General features: G+C 38.9%; 1 protein-coding gene across 6 annotated transcripts in view; it reads left to right on the forward strand.

Annotated features, from left to right (window-relative positions):
- The first annotated feature begins 2,394 nt into the window (after window positions 1-2,394).
- The window catches only part of IPP (intracisternal A particle-promoted polypeptide), a 44,885-nt gene continuing 20,805 nt past the window's right edge, over window positions 2,395-26,474 (forward strand). For 2 of the 6 annotated variants that reach the window (XM_087446035.1, XM_087446036.1), the window contains exons 1-4: window positions 2,493-5,634; window positions 10,420-10,851; window positions 16,754-16,909; window positions 18,057-18,224. In XM_087446035.1, coding sequence (XP_087302161.1) covers window positions 5,343-5,634; window positions 10,420-10,851; window positions 16,754-16,909; window positions 18,057-18,224 — 1,048 coding nt within the window. In that variant the 5' untranslated portion in view covers window positions 2,493-5,342. The other 4 variants (XM_004442029.3, XM_087446032.1, XM_087446033.1 and 1 more) reach the window with 4 other exon arrangements.

The raw sequence follows: 26,474 nt of genomic DNA on the forward strand, positions 1-26,474 counted from the left end.
TCCCATATAAAGCAGAGGAGGCTTGGCGTCGGATGTTAGCTCAGGGCTGATCTTCCTCACAAAAAAAAAAAGAGAGAGAAAAAAGAAAAGAAACATAATATAGGAGGGACCTAGTATTGCAGATCAGTGGGGAAATATGAACTATTCAATAAGTAGTGTTGTGACAACTGGTTATACATATGGAAAGACAAAAAAAGAACTTAGATCTCTATCCTAATCCATTCACAAAAATTGATTCCTAGTGACTTAAAGAATTCAATGTGAAAAGAGAAGTTATAACACTTTCAGAATAAAATGTAAGATGACATCCTTACGACATTGGGGAGGGTGAGAATTTCTTAAGCAACACACCAAAAGTGCAAAACATAAATAAATAGGCTGATAAATTGGTAAAATTATGAACTTTTTGTTCATCAAAAGAGACAATAAATAAAAGATACAGACAACCACAAATTGGAAGAAAATATTGGCAACTCGTGTAATAAAAAACCTCCTAAAATCAATAAAAAACGAAAAATTCAGTAGAAAAATGGGCAAATGACATGAATAGCCATCTTACAGAAAAGGAAACTTAACTGGCTTATATATTAGTCTGCTTGGACTGCTATAACAAAATACCATAGACTAGGTCGCTTAAACAACAGAAATTTATTTCTCATAGTTCTGGAGTCCAAGATCAAGGTGCTAGCAAGGTAGGTTTCATTCTAATGCTTCTTTCTTGGCTTGTAGGCAGCCACCATCTCCTTGTGTGCTCACATGACTCTTCTTTGTGCTCATAGGGGTGGAGGAAGAGAGAGTGTGAGCAAGCTGTCTAGTGTCTCTTTTTATAAAAGCACTAATCCCATCATTAGGGCCCCATTGTCATGACCGCATCTAACCCTAATTACCTTCCCAAAGCCCCATCTCCAAATACCATCACATTGGGGGTTATGGCTTCAATATACAAATTTTGGAAGGACACAATTCTGTCCATAGCAGCTTATAAACATCTTTCTACTGCCTAATCTCATTAATAATTAAGGAATGTAAATTATAATAAAAATCAAATACGATTTTACACTCATCAAATTATACAAAACTGAAACATCTGATGATATTAAGTGCTGACCAGGATGCGGAGCAAGGGAACTCTCATTCACTGCGGGTGGGAATGTAAACTGGAATAAAGAGTTTGGAAAAGAGGTATTTTCTAGTGAAATTGAAGAGGTACATACCCTATGTTCCAGCAGTTCTGCTCCTAGGTATATACTCTAAAGCACTGCTTTTTAAATTGCTGGGTGCAATCCAATAGTAAATTGTGAAATTAATTTTAGTGATGCTGAAGTATAATTTTCTGAAAGGTAAAATCATGACTCTCAACGAAATCTAAAATAAACATGTCAAAATATTATCTCATTAATTAATGAGACAGCCAGTAAAATGTTACAGGAATGTTGTATGAATTTGCTAAGAAACAGGACTATTGAAATGAATTTACTAACAGAGGCAAAAGTGCTTTAATATCCCATAGGTCAATAAAATGTTATGTTTTGAAGCATCTTTTCTACAAGGTGGACAAGAATGTTTTTAAATATTATCAGTTTTCTTGTAAAATAGCTTAGTCAATAGAAAGTCAGAGGTCCCTAAGAATTCAAATCCTTCCGGCATTTGCTAGACAATGCCCCAACCTTACGCTGAAAGGGGAGCCAGTAATATCTTTTGCTCTTTTCCAAGTCTTTGACAGTTTGACCTTTTGTATTTTTTGGTAATGAAATCGAAAAGAAGAAATAGAAATTTAGTGCATTACTGGTAGTAAGTACAAACATAGTTTCCTGAAATTTTTGTTTCAGATATACCCATCTATATACATACGTATGTGGTATTATTGGCTTTGATGAATGTTTTTGTTCACTGTGGGCTGGGGTCAGAAAGTTTGAAAGCCACCAGTGTGTGACATATTATGAGGTTCAACAGTGAAAACAGCTAGACGTTTTGAGTTCTCCTCCCTTCCCTTAAAGTAGGCATCCATTCACAGCGCCGGGCTCAAGACTCAGAAAATGATCTGAGTGAATGGTAAAGAATAGAGAGAAGCGCCATGCCGGGCGTTCATCTCCGTCCTACATTCACTCTGAGGTTCGCGCGCTGCCTGGAACGCCACAAGAATCGAGAGAGTACAGGCGGAGTGGAAACGGTGAGCCGGCCAGCCCACGAGGCAGGAGTTTAGGTTTGCAGCTGGGCTGTACCCTGCGGAGAATCAAGCACAAGCGCCGGGCCACAGCAGCCTGACGCTAGGAGCCGCTGCCACCGGCGAGCGGAAGAACACTGCGCACGCGCGGCGCGGCGGAAGCCGGCGGAGCGCCGAGGCGCGGTTCACCAGGCCCCGCCTCGCCGCCGGCCCTCGGCAGACTGCACTGCCGCGTCACCCCCGCCCTCTCCGCGCCCCTGCTGGTCGCGACTGCGCGCGCAGAACCGGAGTCGGCCCCGGCGGGAAGGGGAAGCGGCGGGTAAGAAGGGCCTGCGTCCTGGGTGCGTCTGTGACGGGGGTGGGCATTTGCTCTTCGGCTCTCTCCGGCTCTCGGGACCCTGCAGAGGAGAGTGAGAGGAGCCTCTGGAACCGGCTCACTCCCGCCGCTCAGGCGTGCCTCTGACAGTGGAAGTGTTTTCGCCCTCCCCGAGATCTTCTGGACCGCTCCTGCCTGTCCTCTCCCCCCCCCACCGGGGAATCTGAAGGCCGAGCCTCCGGCCCGTCTGCTGGCCCCAGACTTGTCTGAGATGCCTTCTCTGCCGTTTAGATAGCGCCAGAATGTTGATCCGCCTTTAATGTCGCAGCAGTTTACGGTGGCTCTCCGGGTCCAACCCCTAACTCAAGCACAAAGAGCCTCATTTTTTGACGCTCGCTGGTCCTGGAGTTCTTTCTGACACCCTTTGCGGAAGCAGTTTACCAGATGCTCTGGGCAGTGAATTCAAGGCCACTAAGCAGGTTCTCTTTACTTCTTTGGGCGTCTCCACCGTTTCCTGATAATCTGCCTGTCAGGTTTGGGTTTCTTGAGGCAACGTGCTTTACATTCCTATGCAATGTCCCGGAATTATTCGGTCACACCGTGTGCGCCTTTTGGAATGAAGTACGCCGCTAGCAGTGGGATAGTATCAGCAGTTACTAAGAAGCGTGCTGTCTGCTACAGTGGATATTCAGTGAACTCTTTCTTTTTTTGTAGCAGGAGGCAGCATTTTAGCTCAGTGGCTGTGCTTGATGCCTTGAAGTTGGGGGCAGCGGAGATCCTTTGTAATTAAACCACTGGGGTCCGAAATCTGTTGACGGGAAGAAATCTAAAACAAAAAAGCCTGACAGCCATGTCATGTTTAATAATATCTGCAGGTCAGATTTCTATATAGAGACAAATACACCGTTTGCTTTTATATGCCAGTTAAATGTAATATGGTGACATTCTGTAGATACTGATGTGAAATTTTAGCAGCTACCTTGGAACCTCTCAATCAGATTTCTCAATAAGTTAATTCCTAGATAATCATGATAATCACCTTATTTTTCCTTTGATAAGTTTGACTGCTATAAACTTAACCACTTTTTTCTAACATCAGCCCACACCATTTGTCAGTCTTATTACCAATTCTCCTTGATGCCTAAATTACAAAACCTTAGTCATCTTAGATTTCCCCTGTGCTTCATCTCCGTATCTCTTATATTACCGAATCTCATGGTTTCTTGATTCAAAAAGTAACTTGGATTTATCCCTTTGATTCTCATTGTTGAAGCTGTATGGCTGTTTTCTAGGACTTTGTTACCTCTTAGCTCACCCCCAGACGGCTCAAATAACAGTTCTGAAACATAGCTTTTGTCATGTTTACTTTTGATGAACCTAGAAAGGCTCAGGACCAAATTTCTGTGCTTGGGTTTCAAAGCCCTTTCTCTATAACCTGGCCTAGTAATTCCTATGTATGTGATACGATGGGAAAAGCCCAGGATTTAGAGTAAGACCTGGATTCAAATACCGAGTGTGTCATTGTACTAACACTGTGTCCTTGGGAAACTCTGAGCTTATTGTTATTCGAAACTCTTATTTCGAATAACAATATTTTTTCTTCCAGCCTCTTAATTATTGTGAGAATTACAGTTGGCATAATGTGTGGCAAAGCTATCAGACTTAAACAAACAAAAACAATCTAAGCTATTATTGTTATTTCTCATTGTACTCATTCATTTCACAAACATTTGAAAATCTAATGTATGTCAGATACTGGTGCTACAGCTATGGAAGATAGGCCTTGCCCTTAAGGGACTGTCTTTCAGGGAGCTTTCTGTGTGTGTGTGTGTGTGTGTGTGTGTGTGTGTGTACGGAGTAGGGTGGTAGAGTGCCTGACAAGGTCGAGTGTGATATAGGCTGTAGAATAGGTAAGCCTAGGGTGAGCACCAAACCCAGAGGTGAGAGGAACCAGGCAGGGTTCCAGGAGGAAATTATATTTGAACAGAGTCTTGAACTATAACAAAGATGCAGAAGGAGAAGGTGGGGAAGGGTGCCATGAAAGAGACACTTTTAGAGAACTACAAGTTTTTTTTGACTACTAAGTTCAAAGAGGAGTATCGGAGATAGGACTGGATAGGTAGACAGGGGTGAGATTTGAAGGGCTTTGTGTGCTAAGGGAAGTGTACAAATTGAAGGATTTTAAGCAGGCAGTTGGCCTGATCACAGTTGCTTTTTGGAAGTTCATTCTGGCTGCAGTGTGTGCCTCCTTACTGCAGTGTACAAAAGTTTCTTTTTGCCATTGTGCTTTTCCTTATTTTTTATTTTTTTGCTGAGGAAGATTCTCCCTGAGCTAACATCCGCTGCCAATCTTCCTCTTTTTGTATGTGAGCCGCCACCACTGCATAGCCACTGACAGGTGAGTGGTGTAGGTCAGTGCCTGGGAACTGAACCTAGGCTGCTGAAGCAGAGCATGTGGAGCTTAACCACTGGGCCACTGGGGCTGGCCTTCCTTATTTTCTTTACTCCACCCAGAAGGGCTTATGACCTCTCCTCATACCTTAATACTATTTATCTTTCATTATCCAGTTCAGGTCCTATTTCTGCTGTGAAGCATCTTCCAATTGTTTTAGCCCCCATTACTTATTTCCTTCTCTGAAAAACCCTATTTGGAATAGTTCCACACAGTTTAGTCTTTGTTTCCTGTGTGCTTATGTCCCTAAGTAGATTGTAAGCTCCTTGAGGATAGGGAATGTTTCCCTTATGTGTATGAATAGGAGACATGTTAAACACAATACTATGTTGCTTGGTCTCTTTCTACTTTGTTTTTCAGGGTGGGACCAGATTATGGGCAACAGTCCTTTTAATTAATCTATCATCATCATGGCTAATGAGGGCTGTCCCAAGGCTGGTGAAAGTCCTTTTTCATCAGATAAACATGCCCAACTCATCTTGGCCCAGATTAATAAACTGAGGAACGGACAGCATTTCTGTGATGTGCAGCTGCAAGTCGGGAAGGAAACTTTTAAAGTTCATCGGCTGGTTTTGGCTGCCAGTAGCCCTTACTTTGCAGCTTTGTTCACTGGAGGAATGAAGGAGTCCTCAAAAGATGTTGTACAGATTTTAGGAATTGAAGCTGGAATCTTTCAAATACTTCTAGATTTCATTTACACAGGTAAGTTAAGTGAGCCTGTTGCTTTGAGTGAAGAAAGTGCATCACTTATGCACTACTATGGGACTATAAATTGATCTAACTTATGTGGAAAGTAATTTGGCAATATGTTATTATGAGCCTTTGGAAAGCTAATATCTTTTGACCAAGTATTCCTTTTCTAGGAATCCTAAGGAATTAATTAGTGATGCAGGTAAATATTTATGTACCAGGATGTTTGTTGTAACATTATTTATAATAGTGTATAATTGAATACAATCTGATTGTCCATCAGTAGGTTATATGGTTAAAGAAATTATGGTACATGCATATATAATAGAATTTTTTTAGATCTCATAAATGATTTATATGTATATAGATATATTCACACATGCACACTATCATGGAAGAATGTTTACCATATATTAAATTAAAAAAATCTGGCTATAGTTACAACCCCAATTTTGTAAAAAAAAAAAAAAATCATTGTGTGTATTTGTGCGCAGGAAAGAGACCGAAATGTTGATGGTGTTAATCTCTAGATGATGGATATGGAAGATTCTTATTTTTCCCTTTTTCTCTGTTTTTCCTCAAAAATATTTATATTCATGTATTATTTTAATCAAAACTTTTATTTTTAAAATGTTTTGAAGAGTTTTAATGACATTAGAAAATGCACACAAACACTATTATAAAGTATAAGTCTTATATATGCAACATAAATATACATGGAAAAAGGATTTGAAAGAAATACGCTAAAGTGTTAACACAACGCTATGTCTGCGATGGGGAAATGTGTGATTTTAATTTTAATTTTTATACTTTTCTGCCTTAAAGTTTTTTCCACAGTGAATATATATTACTCTTATAATCAGAAAATAATGTTTGAGGGGCCAGCCTGGTGGCATAGTGGTTAAGTTTGTGTGCTCCACTTCCCACAGCCTGGGGTTCACAGGTTCAGATCCCAGGCGTGGACCGATGCATCGCTTGTCAAGCCATACTGTGGTGGCGTCCCATAGAAAGTAGAGGAGGGCCGGCCCCGTGGCTTAGTGGTTAAGTGTGTGCGCTCCGCTACTGGCGGCCCGGGTTTGGATCCCGGGCGTGCACTGACAGACCGCTTCTCCAGCCATGCTGAGGCCGCGTCCCACATACAGCAACTAGAAGGATGTGCAACTATGACATACAACTATCTACTGGGGGACTTTGGGGAAAAAAAAGGAGGAGGATTGGCAATAGATGTTAGCTCAGAGCCGGTCTTCCTCAGCAAAAAGAGGAGGATTAGCATGGGTGTTAGCTCAGGGCTGATCTTCCTCACAAAAAAAAAAAAAGAAAGTAGAAGAAAATGGGCATGGATGTTAGCCCAGGGCCAGTCTTCCTCATCAAAAAAAGAGGAGGATTGGCAACAGATGTTAGCTCCATGCTAATCTTCCTCACCCAAAAAAACAAAAGATGTTTGAAAACAAAGACTCTGTTTGGTCTAGTTTTGAGAATACACCATGCTCTCCTTAAGGGACTGCTTGGTGGGAGATAATTATGTGGCCTGATAAAGTATTGTTTAATTCATGGTATTTGAACCTGGAAAGTGACAAAAGGTGATTTCTTTTCTCTGTGTTGTTTCATATTCCTTTTTTGAAAATTTCAGAAAATGATAACTCTTAATTTGGGGATTGTAAAAATGCTTATCTTTTTTTTTTCCTGAGGAAGATTGGCCCAGCACTAACATCTGTTGCCAGTCTTTCTCTTTTTTCCTTTTTCTCCCCAAAGCCCCAGTACGTAGTTGTGTAGCATAGTTGTAGAGTTGTAGTTCTTCTATACGGGACGCCGCCTCAGCATGGCTTGATGAGCAGTGTGTAGGTCCGTGTCCAGGATCCAAACCGGTGCGAACCCAGTGGGAACTTAACTGCTACGCCTCCAGGAGGGCCCCAGAAATGATTATCTTTTATCTACTGAAATCAGTGCAACTCTGCCTATTGGCTAATGTACAAATTAACATTGAGGGGTTCTTGACCTCACTTTGCTAAATGACTTGTGTGAGCTGATCATACTACTTCATAAATGCGCCTGCTTCTCTTATTTGCAAAGTGTAAATTAACACAGATTAATCCAATGGAATTAGTGTTGAACTACATAAAAAAAGAAGAAATGCCACAAGTTGTCTGTTCTGCCTCTGTTGTCTGACACTAGTGACAAGAGATTTTTAGTGAAAGAGAATGTTTATGGTGTCACCATATTGCTAACGATTAGCACTTCCATCAAAGAAATAAAAAGTGGTAAAACCCGGAGAAATAAAGCCACTGAGCATATCTGGAGGGAAATAACATTGTGGAGTACTATTAACATTTAAGACTAAAATTGGGGTAACAGTTAAGAACAGTGTTTGGCTGCTAGTAAAAGATATAAAATGGCTTAACACGATAGCAGTTTATTTGTTTTTCTGCAAAAATGAATCCATAGTAGGCATTCTAAGGCTGGTGTTGTGGCCTCATGATGTCGTTAGTGTCCCATTCTTCTTCCAACATTTTGCTCCACCATTTACAGTTTGTAGCTTCTAATCTCATGATCACTGGACTCCAGCCAGTGGAAGGAGGAAGTGGGAAAGGCGAAAGGGCCTGCCAGCTGAGACTGTCCTCTTTTTAAGCTTTTCTGGTAGCCCTAATGAACAACTGCTGCATGTATATCCTGTTGGCCAAACTCATTCAACAGTTTACCCCTATCTGCACAGGAGGCTGAGAAGTGTAATTTTCAGTAGGGCACAGTTGCCACCCACAACAAAATCAAGGTTCTGTTAGTAGGATGAAAAGAAAATGAATATTGGGTATTTATTGGACAGGGAACTTTATAGTCTTTGATACAATTATTTCTTTAAAAACATGTTCTTTGATTTTCATTGTAATAGCATTTCCTTTTTTGGGATGTGGGGGCAGCAAAACCTATTTTATTGATCTCTCCTTTGGACTTGTCTATACATTCTTTATTACCCATTCACAATTCTAATAGGTCTTAATGGGTATTTCTCACCTTAGTTTATTATGCACTTTACTTGGAATCAAATGACTTGGGTTTGTGATCTAGCTCTGATCACATAATTAGCTTGTGATACAAGGCATTTCATTTAACTTTAGTCAATTATTCATTCATTCTTTCAACAGATATTTGTTGAATACTTTTTTTGAGCTAGGCACTGGGGATATGATAGTAAACAAGACAGGCATGGCCTCTGCCTTCAGAGAGCTTTATAGGTAATGCACATTAGGTACTTACGAAACAGAAATGAGCTTATGAGAGCCTCATTTTCCTTATTCATAAAGTGGGAATAGTAGCACTTTATAATTCTTGTGAAGGTTAAATGAGATAAATTTTAATAAATGTAAAAGTGCTTTTTGTGTCTACAAAGTCTTATTAAGTTATAGGGCATTCTTTTTATTACTCTTAAGTAACTCTTGGCTTTATCCGATAGCAGTCATTCAGCCCGTTACATCACTACCTATGATCTTATCTTTTCCAAATTTGTAGTGAATTCTCATTTTATTCAAGTTGTCTTATCTCAGTTTCCTCTGCAGCTGCTACCATCTACTCCCATGGTGGATTCCGTTTCTTACACTTTTGGAAAACCCCATTTGCGTTCAGCGAACCATATTCTTCCTCTCACTATAATCTCTTTGACCATTTATTCATTTAAAGAAATATTTTTGAGCACTTACTGTGTACTGGACATTGGGAATACGGAAGGGGCAAGCTTTGCCCCAAAAGATTTTATAAATCTAATTGGGAATACAAACTTAAGGCAAACTTAAGTGGAGTGAATGTCATAACAGGGGTAGAGGGAAAGTATAAGATTAAATGGAGAGTTGGAGAGTTTATCCTTATTAGGTGGGAGAATTACAGTGTTTTTTTCCCCTCTTAAATGTAATTGACTATTTGATGTCCTCCCAAAGTCATTATGTAAATAAATGTAAGTGAAGCCCTCTGGAAAGAGAGCAGAATATATATAGTTACTTAAATGTTAAGTATTTAATAACTTTTCATAGGTTATAGACTCTTGGTTATACATAACATTAAGAATTAACATTCAGGGGGCCAGCTCAGTGGCATAGTGGTTAAGTCTGGTGTGCTCTGCTTTGATGGTCTGGGGTTCACAGGTTTGGATTCCGGGCGCAGACCTACACAACACTCATCAAGCCATGCTGTGGCGGCATCCCACATACAAAATAGAGGAAGATTGGCACAGATGTTAGCTCAGGGACAATCTTCCTCAAGCAAAAAGAGGGAGATTGGCAACAGATGTCAGCTCAGGGCCAATCTTCCTCACCCCTCCAAAAAACAATTAACATTTGTATGGCACTTTATCTTAATTGAAGATAGGGACCTTGTCTTACTCTCCCCAGTGCCTCAGTAAATGTTTGTTAGATGCATGTAGCCTTATGTTAAAAGCATGGACTTGGATGTCAGTCCCTACCCTGCGACTCACTTAACCATGTGACTTGGGGACAAGTTACTTAAACTTTTATTCTGTTTTCTTAATACAAAAATAGGAAAAAAAAATACCTACTTTATGGGGTTGTAGTGAGGGTTAAATGAGTGCATAAAACAATTAATGCTGTATCTGGTTCATTGCAAGTGTTCCCTTAATGTTAAGTATCATCATCAAAGTCTTGTGCTCTTTCTACAAATCCTTTGTTGCCTTTTTACTTAGCAGTTATCTATGCTCCAAACACTAAGTTTATCAGTGTAATCAAGTATAATGCTTTTTGAATAGAATTCAAATGTTTGTTTTTATTTTATTGGCTGTTTTGTCTTCTACTTCCCTAGGTATAGTAAACATAGGTGTGAATAATGTCCAGGAGTTGATTGTTGCTGCAGACATGCTACAGTTGACTGAAGTTGTCAATCTTTGCTGTGAATTTCTGAAAGGACAAATTGATCCACTGAACTGCATTGGGATCTTTCAGTTCTCTGAGCAAATTGCCTGCCATGATCTTCTGGAATTCACGGAAAACTACATTCATGTCCACTTCTTAGAGGTTCATAGTGGGGAAGAGTTCCTGGCACTTACAAAAGATCAGCTAGTCAAAATCTTGCGAAGTGAAGAGCTTAGCATTGAGGATGAATACCAGGTCTTCTTAGCTGCAATGCAGTGGATTCTGAAAGATCTAGGAAAGAGAAGAAAACACGTGGTGGAAGTGCTAGACCCAATTAGATTCCCTTTATTACCTCCTCAAAGGCTTTTAAAGTATATAGAAGGTAATTGTTCTGTGGCATATCAAATTCGTCAGTTAATTATCCAGTGGCTTTTTCTCTGTTTGAAAGGCGATAGAGTGTTTTCATTTTTCAGTTCAATAGTAGACATTTATTGAATGATTACTATGTGCAAGATACAACTTTTGTGTTTTGTGGGTAGGCAGTAGTATTTCAGTATTTCTACCCATTATTTTAATCAAATCCTTATGTACTTTTCTAGAGATTAAATACTAAGGGAGATTAATAGATAAAAATACTGAAAGAGCTAAAATACCACTGCTGTTTTTGGCAGTACTAATTATTTCAGTGTAAGATTTCCTCTTGCCACTCTGAAAAGTTCAGCAAAACCTAACGTTTGAGGAAAATGAATATGCTAAAAACAAAACAAAAACTCAATAAATACTAGGTCCTCTCAATATAAAATGATTTTTATATTGATATAGTATCATAGCTTCTAAGTAGTCTTTGAATCATCTTTAGGTTCTAAACTTTGAAAATACTTTTCACCACAGTATAAAATAGTTTTTATTTTTATGTTAGAAAACTGATAATATTTAAATTTATTTCTAAAAACTACTTGAGACCTGGTTTCACGGTTTGAAGCTTTTGCTCTTGTCATGTACTGAAACTTTAGGATATGACTGAATTGCTGGTGATCTTATGAATGAAATACACTGTTAGTATTAAAAGGTGTAATTCTGTGAAGGAATTCTTTTTTTTTTTTTTTTTTTTTGTGAGGAGATCAGCCCTGTGCTAACATCTGCCAATCCTCCTCTTTTTTTTTGCTGAGGAAGACGGCCCTGGGCTAATGTCTGTGCCCATCTTCCTCCACTTTATATGGGACGCCGCCACAGCATGGCTTGCCAAGCAGTGCGCCGGTGCGCGCCCGGGACCCGAACCAGCGAACCCCGGGCCGCCGCAGCAGAGCGCGCGCACCCAACCGCTTGTGCCACCGGGCCGGCCCCTGAAGGAATTCTTTTTAATGTGGATTTTTAGTTTTTCTCCACTCTGTTTAAGCATGTTAACAGACTTTCGTAGGTTTTTCTGAGTGATATCTTGTATTAATGCATATACAGTCAATTGTTGTTATTCGTGGTAGTTTTGTTCTGTCAAGTTGCCACGAACACTGAATTGGCAAACATTGAGCCATTGTTCCTAGAGGAAATACGTGGTAAGTTCTTATAAGCCTCTGGCCACAACATTTTTGTCAACTGATCAATACATAACCTTATTTTATGTGTGTTTCTGTCAAAAGTTCCTTATTTGATATATATTGTTGATTCATTAACATTGAACTCATGGCCAACCACATTATGTTCATGCCTGAATGAAGCCTGTCTGACACATGTATTTTCTCTATGAGGCACATCACAGCCTTCTTGCACTTAGGAACACTAGATAGGACAACACTAGATAGGACTTCAGCAGTATGCTTGGGGGCCATTTTAAACAGCAAAATCACCAACAAAAAGTACAAAAATGTGAAAAATATGGCACTAAGTAGACTGTGAAAAGGACACTTGTTTACAGTATGAGACCTGAAACAAGAAGGCAGAGCGTCACCTTGTTGGGCCTCACCTGGAAATTTGCATGTCAAGTAATTCAGATTTTTTGCCACTCTGTGGCATGTCCATGAATGACCAGGAAAGCGTCATGAGCATTGATTTGGGTTACAAATACATGTTAGTGAGTGGATATGTTCACAAATAAGCAATCCACAAATAATGACGTCTGACTGTATTTAAATGCTAAAATAAGAGAGAAATTATCCAGACACATTTTTGCATGAATCATGTGGGAATTTAGGGACAAAGGCTTTCATGGTTGAGTAGGTTTTTCCCAAGTGCCACAGACACAGAGTGCCAAAGGAAAGTTCCTCTGCTAGGAGCAAGGGAAGGTTCCCTAGAATTGGGGTGTGTTTTCCTGCAGCTTTTTATAAGCATGCCCAATAGTTATCACCTAAAGATATTTCACTGGAGTAAAAACTGCAAGGAGTCAAGAGAGAAGTAAATGCAGGATTTTTTTAAAAGGCAGCTTTAATATTTTTCAACTTAGGAACTTTTTCTCTTTCATCATATTGGGGAAAAGATGGGCAATTTATGCAGAAAAATGAAAATCTACCACAAAATTCAGAGAGGAAGCAAAAGACTTAATTGAAATGGTTAAGTTATATTATGTGAAATGTGTAATTTTTCCCCCTGGTGTATATATTTTTTATTTACCACTGGAATAATTCAGGCAATTTAATATTATTAGCTATATGCTAACATATTTATTTCTTGCATTTTAGAGAGTGACTTTACTTTTTTTTAATGGTACATGCTCTTATAAAATGTTTAGGTAATAAAGTATGAAAAAACAACAAATCACCCAAAGTCTGCCACCCAGAAATAACCAGTTATAATTAACATTCAGTAAATATCATTCTGGATATCTCTATATAGGAGGATAGATGATGGATGGATGGATGGTTGGATAGATAGGAAAAAAATTGATAAGAATAAGAATCATTCAATACGTACTATTTATAATACAAAAAATGTGGTTAAATCTCACTAAAAGTTAACAAAGAAGAAACTGAGGGGCCGGCTCCGTGGCTTAGCGGTTAAGTGCACGCGCTCTGATGCTGGCGGCCCGGGTTCGGATCCCGGGAGCGCCCCGAGGCACCGCTTCTCCGTCCAACGTGAGGCCGAGTCCCACGTACAGCAACTAGAAGGATGTGAACCTATGACATACAACTATCTACTGGGGCTTTGGGGGAAAAAAACTGAATAAATAAAATCTTTAAAAAAAAAAAAAAAAAAAAAAAAAAGAAGAAACTGAAATAATAACTAATTTCAGATAAATGTTTCTTTACCCCACGAAATATTCATTCTAAAAGGTTCTTATAGAGTTAAGGACAAAAGAGGAAAATAATTAAAAGACAAAATCATAGTTTCACTTTGTGTTTCAATTTTAAACACTAGAGACTCTGCTAAGAAAAATGAGGTAATTAGCATTGTTATTTTTCTTCCTACCCCCCTGAAGGTTTATAGCTTTTATATATATATTTTTTTTTGGTGAGGAAGACTAGCCCTGAGCTAACATCCGTTGCCAATCCTCTTTTTGCTGAGGAAGATTGGCCCTGGGCTAACATCCTTGCTCATCTTCCTCTACTTTATATGTGGGACGCCTGCCACAGCATGGCTTGATAAGCAGTGCATAGGTCTGCACTCGGGCTCTGAACCCACGAACCCCCAGCCGCCAAAGCAGAGTGCCCACTTAATCACTACGCCGCCAGGCTAGCCCCTATATAGATTTTTTTCAATAATTATTCCCCTAGCTCTGTGCTTTTGTTCTGTATTTAAGTGGATTTGATGCTCTCTACCTGGTTTTCAAACGTAGTCTTTTTATTCCTCAATTTTCTTTTCTGATTCTTCATTTGGTTGGCTGGATTTCATCACGAAGTAACTTTTCTCAGGAAAAGCTCATGATTACTGTATTTCCTGAATTTTTTTCATATTTGAGAATTTCTGCCTGTTGCTTTTTAAATTAATTTAACAGCAATTTGGGTGGCATAATATTCTTACTTTTATTTATTTATTTTTTTGTGAGGAAGATCAGCCCTGAGCTAACATTCATGCCAATCCTCCTCTTTTTGCTGAGGAAGACTGACCCTGGGCTAACATCCGTGCCCATCTTCCTCCACTTTATATGGGACGCCGCCACAGCATGGCCTGACAAGTGGTACATCGGTGTGCACCCCGGGATCCGAACCTGGGCCGCCAGCAGTGGAGCGCATGCACTTAACTGCTACGCCATGGGGCCTGCCCCGGGTGGCATAATATTCTTAAGTTATGACAGTACTCCTCCATGCCCCCGCCCCTCAAACTTTGTAAGGCATGGGGGTTTTTTTGTTTTTTTTAATGACTTGCTTTTTCTGCTTGGATGCCTAAAGAATTCTCTCATTATTCTTTTTTTTTTTTTTTTTTAAAGATTTTATTTATTTATTTTTCCCCTCAAAGCCCCAGTAGATAGTTGTATGTCATAGCTGCACATTCTTCTAGTTGCTGTATGTGGGACTCGGCCTCAGGATGGACGGAGAAGTGGTGCCTTGGTGCGCGCCCGGGATCCGAACCCGGGCCACCAGCATCGGAGTGCGCTCACTTAACCACCAAGCCACGGGGCCGGCCCTCATTATTCTTGATTTGTGTTAAAGTTTGTCATTTTTCATTTAGACTATACCATGTACCCTTTCCTTTTAAAGGTTCAGTTTTTCTTTCATTTTGGGTAAATTTTCCTGTATGAAATTTCTGAATACTTTTAATGTTTCGTTTAGTAGTCTTCATCCTTTTATTAGAACTTCTTTGTCTTTCATATTTACCATCTGCTAATGTTGAAATGTTTTTTGTCTTTCGCTCTGTATTCACAATTGTTTTTTCAAGTCTTTACTCCAAATCGCTAATTTGATTTTTAGTCATATCTATTGTGTTTCTTGTTTCTAGTTTATTAAGTCTGCAACACTGTCATTTCAGTTCTCACTTTGTTTTCTTAGCAATGCATTTCATTCTGTCTGAGCTCTTTTTTTAATAGGATCTATGTCCTTAAGTAATTCTATCCTATGAAGCATTCATGGGGAGTCTGTTTCTGTTTGTGGCTAATGTTTTCTTCCAGACTGAATTCTTCAATCTCTTTCTCTTCTTTTTCCTGGGATGTATTTTAATAGTTGTATTGTTGTTTCTTGATACATTGCTCGTGCTTAACATGGGCCACTCCTTTTAAACCTGTTTTTTCTGATAATGTAAGAGCTAATTCTCCTTGACACCCTATCTACCTTAGTGTAACTAGTTTGTTTCTCCCATCTAAAATTCGAGGGCTATGTATTATGTTCTCACCACTTCTTTCTAGCCTGAGGCATGAGGATGGTGGAAGAATAGAGATCTGCTAAGGTTGAGGTCTTTGCTTGGGGATGTGGGCTCTGATCTCTGTCTTCTAAGATCCTCTTATTGATCTTGTATCAGGGCCTACTTAACCCAGCCAAGGATGTATCTCATCCAAAGTGAGGACTTTGGCTAGTACTGTGCTGTTAGGTGGCAAACCCTGGTGATCCTCTCTAACTTTACTGATAGTCCTATAAAGGATTTTTCTTTTAATGGTTTTGTTCTTTGACTTCTCAGTTCTGCTTCTTACCTGCTCATTCTACCTCTCTCCAAATTATGAATTATTAGGGAAAATTCTCAAGATTTTGTTCGTTGACCTTTTTTCCTCAATATTGCTTCTGGGATGTAGGGACAAGGCTTGGAGACAAGCCTTTGCGACAAGCCTTTGCTAGACTATATGGTGCCTTTATGCAAATTACAAAATAGCGCCCTTTGGGGTGTGGGGGCACAGCTTGCCAACTGGGACAGATTGACTTCCATCCTCCATTCACCTCCTCAGCTAAGCACCCTTGAGTAGGGATAATCTACCCAATCATGCTCAAAGTCTTGTTAGGAGATAGACCTCATCCCACCAAAATTTTCTGTTTTTTGCTTTGATTATCATTTATAAAGTTTATGACATAATTTTATGTCCTTTTTGTTATTAGGTTATAAGTATAGAATTTTGGGCTATTTTATTTTTTCATTTTGTTACATAATTGTGATCCTATCTCACTTTGCCATCTTTATTTAAAAATCCTCTTACGTGTGTTTTCAAACTGGATATTATGAAGCATAATTTTAAAAACAATCTTTGATTTAAGGAAAGTATATTCTTTAGTAACAATGAGAAAAATAGGATTTGGTATTGTAGGAAACAAACATCATTGTTTGATGATGAATTTTTAGTTTTTGATTGTTACATGTGGTTTATCTTGATGGAAAAATGTCTTTTCAATGTTATTTAAAAGTTGTTTAAAATATTATCTTTTTAAACATTGCTTTAGGAGTATCCGATTTTAATCTTCGTGTTGCATTGCAAACACTTTTGAAAGAGTACTGTGAGGTGTGCAAATCTCCCAAAGAGAACAAGTTTTGTAGTTTTCTGCAGACATCTAAGGTTCGACCTAGGAAGAAAGCAAGAAAGTACCTGTATGCAGTAGGTAAGAACCTTTAAAAAGGTAGTACAAATTATCTTTATTTTCAGGATCAAAACCTTTTAATATTTTGTTGTTACTACTATACATGTCAGAATATGCAGAGGTGTCAAATAGTCATATTTAATTTTCATACAGGCTACAGATTTATAGACTTTATATAATACAGGGGGCACATCTAAGAATAAATTATTATTAAGTTATTATTGTCAAAAACTGATTAAAGAAATGCTACTTTAAAAGTTAAAAATTTGAATTCTAATGAAAAATAAGGAAAATGAATCTCGAAATTTTGAACTATTCACAGTGTCTTAAATGGTCATTAGGGATGATAGGAACCAGCGGTCTCCAAAATGTGGTTGTGCAGGATAATCCATAGGAGTATCAGATGAACATATTAAAACCTCTTTTCATCTTTATTTTAAAAAGCATTAAACTTTATCAATATTTGATATATATAGATAGATTGTTCAGATTTATATATGTAGTATAATTTATATATACTTTATGTATAATTTGTAATTTTATATATGCTATAATATATAAATATGTGATTTCCGAGTGCACGCTAAAATTTTTTTACTGATGAGATGTGCAGTCAGACAAGGATTTCAACTCACTTTTTTTTTCCCCCTTTTTCTCCCCAAAGCCCCAGTAGATAGTTGTATGTCATAGTTGTACATCCCTCTAGTTGCTGTATGTGGGACGCCGCCTCAGCACGGCAGGACAAGCGGTGCGCCGATGCGCGCCACCAGCAGCGGAGCGCGCACACCTAACCACTAAGGCATGGGGCTGGCCCCTCAACTCACTATTTTGAGTTGAAAAAGATACTAATAGAAGTCGTAATGAAACTTCCTAACTAGACGGATAACCAGCTCCTAGATTTATCTTTTATTTAACATTCTTTTATAACGAAGACCAGGTGGTAGAGCACTGTGGTTAACCTTATTGCATTTAAGCCATAATCTTTCAGGACTTGGCACATTTAAAAATGATATATGTATATACGGCAGGCCCTAAAGCACTTATTTCTTGCTATGAAATAGTTATACTGAATGTATAGATGTGGAGGGCAAGATTTCCCTCGTTAGTGCCATTTTCACATTTAGCAGTAAGGGATTTGCTGTGTACCTCCTTTCATTCCTTTGTTCAGGTGGATATACTCGGTTGCAGGGGGGTCGTTGGAGTGATAGCAGAGCCCTCAGCTGTGTAGAACGTTTTGACACCTTTAGCCAATACTGGACCACTGTGTCTTCACTTCATCAGGCTCGATGCGGACTGGGAGTAGCAGTTCTGGGAGGGATGGTCTACGCTATTGGAGGTAATAATGAAAATGTCTTATTTCCCTTATTAGTCTCTAGCTATAAGTTGGCTGCATTCTTATATACCTTATACATGTATATTACTAGGTACTATGGGGTATACATAAATATAATTGTAGCCAATAAATATTTATTAAGTGAATGAAAGAAAGAAAAAGGAAACACAAGATATTAAATATTTCAGACCAGAGGGATACTGTGATTTATCACAAGACAGAATACTTAGGTTTGGTTTTAATAAAAACTTGTTTATAAAATATGGCACCAAAATTTAGGTCAGCATTTATGATAAAATATTTAAAAATTATGAAAGCTGCATTATGAATCATTTTTAATTAACCAAGTTATCTGGAGAGTGAAATATATAAAACCAAGTTAGCTAGACATTGCGGTATAGTTCTTGATTGAAATCAGTATGTTTTCTGAAACTATTATTATGAATTGTAAAATGATAAATGAATAGAATTAAATAAAAGGAGATTTGAATGTTGGAGGGAAATAATTATCAGAGAAGGATCTAAAGAGAAATGCTAACACGGTTCATATCAATATTTGCTTCTGGTTAACTTGTCTTTATAGCAACAAGCCTAGGTAGATCCTCTCTAACCCTTATAGTTTATCTTTCTGCTTTATTTCTATGCGTCAGTCTAAAACACTAAAAATTGTATATCAAAAATTTTATTATTTTCTGACTATGATACTGTCAGTTTAAAATGAGAGAGATATAAAGAATATTTGATTTTTATTTATCCTTTGGAGGGAACATAATTGTCATTCAAAAACTGTTCATTAAATCAATAAATGTCATGGTGCATCCGAAAATCCCCACAAAGAAATTAAAGTTTTAAGCAGTAACTTTCTGTCAGCATCAAGACCATAATTCTATAATCTTTGACTAGAACTCTAATAGTTCTTCTTATGTACATTTTGGCAATTGTGTATGGTTTCATTGCATGAACTCTCCTGTTTAACCTAGGGTTACAGTGTGCTGTGTGACATTTGCATCTATACATATCCCCTTTCCTGATGCCACAGAAGTACTTATGGGGGCCCTTCAAAAATGCTATGACTTTGTCAGCTATACTATCAACATTGCTATCTTAAGATATTTCTTTTTTTTTTTTGCTTGAGGAAGATTAGCACTGAGCTAACATCTGTGCCAATTTTCCTCTACTTTATATGTGGGTTGCCGCCACAGTGTGGCTGACGAGTGGCATGGGTCTGTGCCTGGGATCTGAACTCATGAACCTGGGCTGCCAAAGTGGAACACGCTGAACTTTAACCACAATGCCATGGGGCCAGCCCCCAGATATTTCTTAATATATCATTTTAAAATAATTTTTTATTATCAAAGTAATTCAGGTTTGTGGTAGAAAGTTTTGCTAAAACTGTAGCATATGAAAAAGAAAATAAAAATCACTCATACTATAGTCACACCATCCAGAGAAAATTGCAGTTAATAGTTTGGTTTATTTCCTCCTAGATATATACATATCTGGGTTAATATTCTAAATAATTTTATTTATTTATTTTTCCCCCAAAGCCCCAGTACATAGCTGTATGTCATAGCTGCACATCCTTCCAGTTGCTGTACGTGGGACGCGGCCTCAGCATGGCCAGAGAAGCGGTGTGTCGGTGCGCGCCCGGGATCCGAACCCGGGCCCCCAGCAGCAGAGTGTGCGCACTTAACCGTTAAGCCACAGGGCCGGCCCATGGGTTAATATTCTAAATACTATTTTTTAAATTAAGATATAATTCATATACCATAAAATTCATCCTTTAGAGTATACAGTTCAGTTGTTTTTAGTATATTTACAAAGTTTTGCAACCATCACCACTAGTTCCAGAACATTTTCATCACTGCAAAGAGAAACACTGTCCCCATTAGCAGTCACTCCCCATCCCCACTCCCACCCATAGCAACCACTAATCTACTTTCTGTCTCTCTGGATTTGCCTATTCTGGACATTTCATGTATGGTGTTTTGTGTCTGGCTTCTTTCATTTAGCACAATGTTTTCAAGGTTCATTTATGTCTTAGCATATATCAGTACCTCATTTCTTTTTATGGCTTAATAACATTCCATTGTGTGGTTACTAGCATATTTTTTTTCCGTTCATCAAATGGTGATGGACATTTGGGTTGTTGCTACTTTGTGGCTGATGTGAATGAAGCTGCTGTGAACATTCGTGTACAAGTTTTTGTGTGGACATAGGTTTTCATTTCTCTTGGATATATACCTAGGAGTGGAATTGTTAGGTCATGTGGTAACACTATGTTTAACTTTTTGAGATATGTTTTGTGTGTGTGTGTGTGAGGGAGATCAGCCCTGAGCTAACATCCGATGCCAATCCTCCTCTTTTTTTACTGAGGAAGACTGGCCCGGGGCTAATATCCGTGCCCATCTTCCTCTACTTTATATGGGACACCACCACAGCATGGCTTGACAAGCGGTGCGTCGGTGTGAGCCCAGGATCCTAACCTGCGAACCCCGGGCTGCCGCAGCGGAGTGCGCGCACTTAACTGCTGTGCCACGGGGCTGGCCCTGATATGTTTCGTTTTTAACTTTTTTTTTTGCTTTTTACTTTTTATTTAATTAAAATACTTTTTTTTTTTTTTTTCCCCCCAAAGCCCCAGTAGATAGTTGTATGTCATAGTTGCACATCCTTCTAGTTTCTGTATGTGGGATGCGGCCTCAGCATGGCCGTGCGTCGGTGCGAGCCCGGGATCCGAACCCCGGCCGCCAGCATCGGAGCGCACGCACTTAACCACTAAGCCACGGGGCCGGCCCTAAAATACTTACTTTTAACTATTCAAGTAATAAGTGGCTACATTGTCATTGTTAAAACATCCAATGCAATAATAGTTGAAGTCTGTCTTAACTACAGACTGTAACTCCCTCCTCAGTAATCCCTCTTGAAAGCTCCAGTGGAACTCATTGTAATCAATATTGTATGTGGTGTTCTAGATCTTTTTCTATTCTTGCTTTCATATATATGTGGAAAAAAATATATATATGTTTATTTTATATAGGTTTTAAAATATATAATTGGTATCTTACTATACGTTTCCAAAATGTCCTTTTTCGCTTTATAATATTTGTAGGAGGAGATCTTTACTAATCAGTGTATAGAGATAGACCTCATTTAAAAAATTTTTCCATAAAGTATTCTATATTGTGGGTATGCTGTAATGTATTTAACTTTTCTCTTGTTGATGGACATTTGTTTCCAAATTCTTGCTACTACAAGTAGTGCTCCAATGAACATCATTGTATATATGCCTCCTTATGCGTGTGTATGAGTATTTCAGTAAGTATGTGTTGAGAAGTGAAATTGCTGAGTCAGTGGTTAAGCATAATTGTGGTTTTAATAGTTAATACCAGTTGCCTCCACCAACAACAGAAGAGAGTACTTGTTTCTTTACTCCATTGCCAATGCTATATATTATCAAACTTCGAAAATTTTTGCCAATCTGATAGGTAAAAAATAGTATCTTGGGGATGGCCCGGTGGTGTAGTGGTTAAGTTCACGTGCTCTGCTTTGGCGGCTCAGGGTTCTCAGGTTCGTCTTCCGGGCACAGACCAATGCACTGCTCATCAAGCCATGTGCAGTGGCGTCCCATATACAAAATAGAGGAAGATGGGCATAGATGTTAGCTCAGAGCCGATCTTCCTCACAAAAAAATAATAATAATAAATAATAGTATCTTTTGTTTTTGTGAGGAAGATCGGCCCTGAGCTAACTTCTGATGCCAATCCTCCTCTTTTTGCCGAGGAAGACTGGCCCTGGGCTAACATCTGTGCCCATCTTCTTCTACTCTATATGGGACGCTGCCCCAGCATGACTTTACAAGCGGTGCATCGGTGCCTGCCCGGGATCTGAACCTGCGAACCCTGGACTGCCGAAGTGGAGTGTGCGCAGTTAACCAGTACGCCACCAGGCCGGCCCCCATAGTATCTTATTTTTATTTGCATTTTCTATATTATAAGTGAGGTTGAGCACTTTTTACATGTTTATTGGCCAGTTGTATTTTGTCTTCTGTGAATTACCACTTCATATTGTTTGCCCGCTTTTCTGTCTGGTTCTCATATCTATCAGTCTACCTGTATCGCTGCTCATAGACTCGTTTTCTCCTCTTACTGTGGATGAACTGTTTCTACCCCTGTTGTCTCCACCTGTGTACCAGATCCTATCCCCTCTCACTAATTCAGAGATCTTGTTCTTGTAATTATCCCTGCCCTACAGCATCCTCAGGTTTTTCCTCTCTACTGAATGATTTCCATTAACAAAGAAGTTGCTGTAATATCTCCCATCTTAAAAAATAAACAAATCCTTCCTTGACCCCATGTGCTTCTCCAGCTACTGCCTCATTTCTCTGCTTCCTTGATAGAAAACTAGAGAGTTGTCTTTATTTGCCTCCCACTCTATTGAACCAACTCCAATCAGGCTGTGTGATTTTCATCCCCATTAGTCCACTGAGACCATTCTTGTAAGTGTCACCAAAGTCCTCATCATTGCCGAAACCAGGGCTCAATTCTCAGTCCTCATCTTATTGAATCTCTCAGAATCATTTGACACATTACTTTCTACTTCTTGAAGTGCCTCCCTGTTTTATAATGTAGGTTTTATTATTTTTCAGGTATGGTGAGGCCAACACATCAGGAGACAATGTTCCCAAGAGGAGGGGACACACCTTGCCACACTACGCTACACCACCTTTTGGGTGGGTGGGTGGGTCAGTGGCTGAGGGTGTGTCATATGGGGAAGCACCAGGGTCAGAAGGCGGAGGGAATGGGAGGAAAACGTGGTCAAGAACTTTATTGTGGTTTCTACAGGAAGGAATGGATGAGGCAGAGTAAGTAGATATAGGATTAGCTAGTTTGAATAATTTCAGCAGGCTCTGAGGGCATAGGGGTAGTTCCTAGTTGTCTGGTACCTGGCCCTGGAGTGATTAGGGTAGGGGAGTAGTAATAAAGGATGGATTGATTAGTTGTATTTGAAAGGCATACTTGCAGGTGAGTCTTTTACTGTCTTTAAAAATTGGCTAGCCCTCAGAGGGGCAGTCTCTCCAGAGTCAGCAAGGCCCTAGATGTCAAAGCATCAGAAATACAGAAAATAAAAAGGCATGATTAATACACATTCTCCTTTTTTGTTTTTTTGCTTCTGGATTGATGAGCACCCTGGTTTCTTCCTACCTCACTGGCAATTGCTTCTCAGTGTTTTCTGTTGGATCCTCTTTCTCTTTCAAACCTCTAAATACGAATGTCCCAAGACTCAGTTCTGAAGTGACTGTTCTATCTACATTTCTCTCTTGGTGATCTTATCTAGTCTCGTGCCTTTAAATACTGTCTATGTACTGATGTCTCTCAAATTTATATGAATTCCAGACTTGTATATATAACTGTCTGTTTATCCTCACTTGAATGTCTAATATGTATTTCAAACTCAACATGTCTAAACCAAACTGTTTGATTTCCTCATTTCCTCGATCTGTTTCTCTCCCAGGGTTTGCCATCTAGTAAATGATAACCACCATTCACCTCATGGCTCAGGACAAAATTTCAGTCATCCTTGGTACCTCTCTTTCTTTCACACCCCACATCCAATCCATCAATGTATGTGCAGATATATATATACGCTCAACTACTATAATACTCTAATCTCCTTGTTTCTATTTTTATTTCCCTAAAGTCTATTCCGTACATTGTGGCCTGAGATATTTTTCTAAAATTTAGGTCTGATCATGTTATTGCCCTGTTCTCAACCCTATATTGGCTTTCTGTTCACCCTTCAGATAAAGTCCAGTCTTCATCATAGCCTACAAGGCCCTTACATGATCTGGCTCCTGTCTATGTCTCAAATCTCACTTCCTGTCATTCTCTCCCTCATTATGTCTTAGCTACGCATCCTTCTTGCCTTTTTCTTGGAAAAATTACCTGAGTTCTAGTATAATTGCTTCAATTTTGTCAGTCATAAAAGGAGGACCTGAAACCTGTTTGAATACTCAGTGGTGGCTACAATTTCAACAGAGAATGATAAATTTGCTCTTGTTATTGTTGAACTCATGTTTGAGAAATCTTCAATGGCCTATCTTTATGGGTTTTTTAGTTTTTTTCTACCAGTTGGAGAATATAAACAATATTATTTAAAAACTAGATCTCTGATAATGACCTTGCTATTGGGCTTTCTTAAGCCTATGTAAGAAGTCCATCAGCCATAAGTTTTGTTTTGTCTCTATCCTGACTGAACTCAGAAGATCAGAACACGGTTATCTTCCCAGGACTCCCAGTGCATTTCATAGTGTAATTTAGGTCTTCACTATTAAGCCTTGTAGTGTTTGCTGATTGATTATTATCTGCCCAGGTGGTTGTGATCCTTTAAACCACAAGAACCATTTTTTAACTTTTTCTGGCATTTATTAGGTGTTCAATAAACATAATTGTTGATTATATTAATTCATAATGTTTACATTTTAAATTTTAGGATATGAAATATACATTAATATATATAGAAAAATGCATTTTATATATCTACAGTTTGATAAATAATTGAAGAAACTTTTAGGATAATCATTTCCCTTTGTTTCTTTTTTTTTTTAAAGATTTTATTTATTCATTTTTTCCCCCCCAAAGCCCCAGCAGATAGCTGTATGTCATAGGTTCACATCCTTCTAGTTGCTGCACGTGGGACTCGGCCTCGCGTTGGACGGAGAAGCGGTGCCCTGGGGCGCGCCCGGGATCCGAACCCGGGCCGCCAGCATCAGAGCGCGTGCACTTAACCGCTAAGCCACGGAGCCGGCCCTCCCTTTGTTTCTTTATACTTTTCACCACCTATGTAGGCTCTCCTAAGCAATACACTTAAGTTTGCCTATTTTTGAACTCTAAATAAATTATGTAAGTATTCTTGGTCTGTTTTGTCCAACATTATGTTCCTGAGATTTATTCATGTTGTTTCTTACTGTACAGTTTCCTATTGTATACCATGGACTGTATCAAAATTTATTCATTCTCTTATTGTGAGACATTTGTATAGTTTTAAGTTACCAACTTGATTTAGCCATTCTAAATAATTGATAGACATTTGGATTGTTTCCAGCTTTTGACTATTAACAACAATGCTGCTGTCGGAACTCTTGTATGTATCAACAGGTTCCCTGTGCATGAGTTTCTTTAGGCCTCTCATATACCCAGGAGTGGAATGCTGGGTCATAAAGTATTCAGATCTTCAATTTTACTAGATAATGCAAAACTGTGTTCAAAAGTGGCTGTATTATTTTACACTGCACTTATTTACACAAACTCTTGGTATCGTCAGACTTTAAAATTTTTGCCTATTAGTGGAAATATAGTGATATCTCATTGTGGTTTTAATTTTCATTTCCCTCATGAGAAATGATATTGAGCACTTTTCCTTGTTATTTGGCCATTTGGATTTCTTCTTTTAGGAAGTGACTTTTTTGGTTTTTTGGCCCACGTTAACAAACGTCTGTATTATTAATTTGTTGGTGTGTCAGGGGTCCTCAAGACCACCCCCAGATTCAGTGATTTGCTAGAAGGACTCACAAGACTTAGCATGTAGTTATACTCACACCTAAGATTTATTACAGTGAAAGGTTAGAAAACAAAATCAGTGAAGGGAAAAGGTGCATGGGGTAAAGTCTGGAGGAAACAATTGAAGCTTCCAGGAGTCCTCTCCCAATGGAGTCACACAGGACGTGCTTAATTCCTCCAGCAGTGAGTTGTGACAGCATGTAGGAAGTGTAGTCTGTCAGAGCAATTCATTAGAGACACATTGCCCCAGGTTTTTATTGGAGGCCCGTCATATAGGATCTCTCTTCCTAGCACATACCAAAATTCCAGACTCTCAGAAGGAGAGCTTTTATTCAGCATAAACCACATGTCTGTACAAACAGGTTAGGCACAGTGAACCACTCTTATCATTTAGGGAAATTTTTATATCCTTGTAGGGAACTGTTTCCTGTCCATGTTCCCAGACTCCAACTAAGGGTCAACCTTGAAAGCAGGCCTTTCTAAGGATAGGTAGTCTCAGGCCTGCTATGTTAACCCTTTTCTGCAAGGTAGGAGTTTTGTATACATTCAGGATTCTAGGCCCCCATAAAGTTATATGTGCTGCAAATATCTTTTCCTACTCTGCTGCTGCTTCATCTTTTATTTTCTTTATGGTATCTTTTGATAAACAGATGTTTTTAATTTTAATGTAGCCAACTGAATTATTTTTTTCCCTTGA

The sequence above is a fragment of the Ceratotherium simum genome, chromosome 22 (genome assembly GCF_057802395.1).
Source record: "Ceratotherium simum simum isolate JZ-2026a chromosome 22, ASM5780239v1, whole genome shotgun sequence".
NCBI lineage: Eukaryota > Metazoa > Chordata > Mammalia > Perissodactyla > Rhinocerotidae > Ceratotherium > Ceratotherium simum.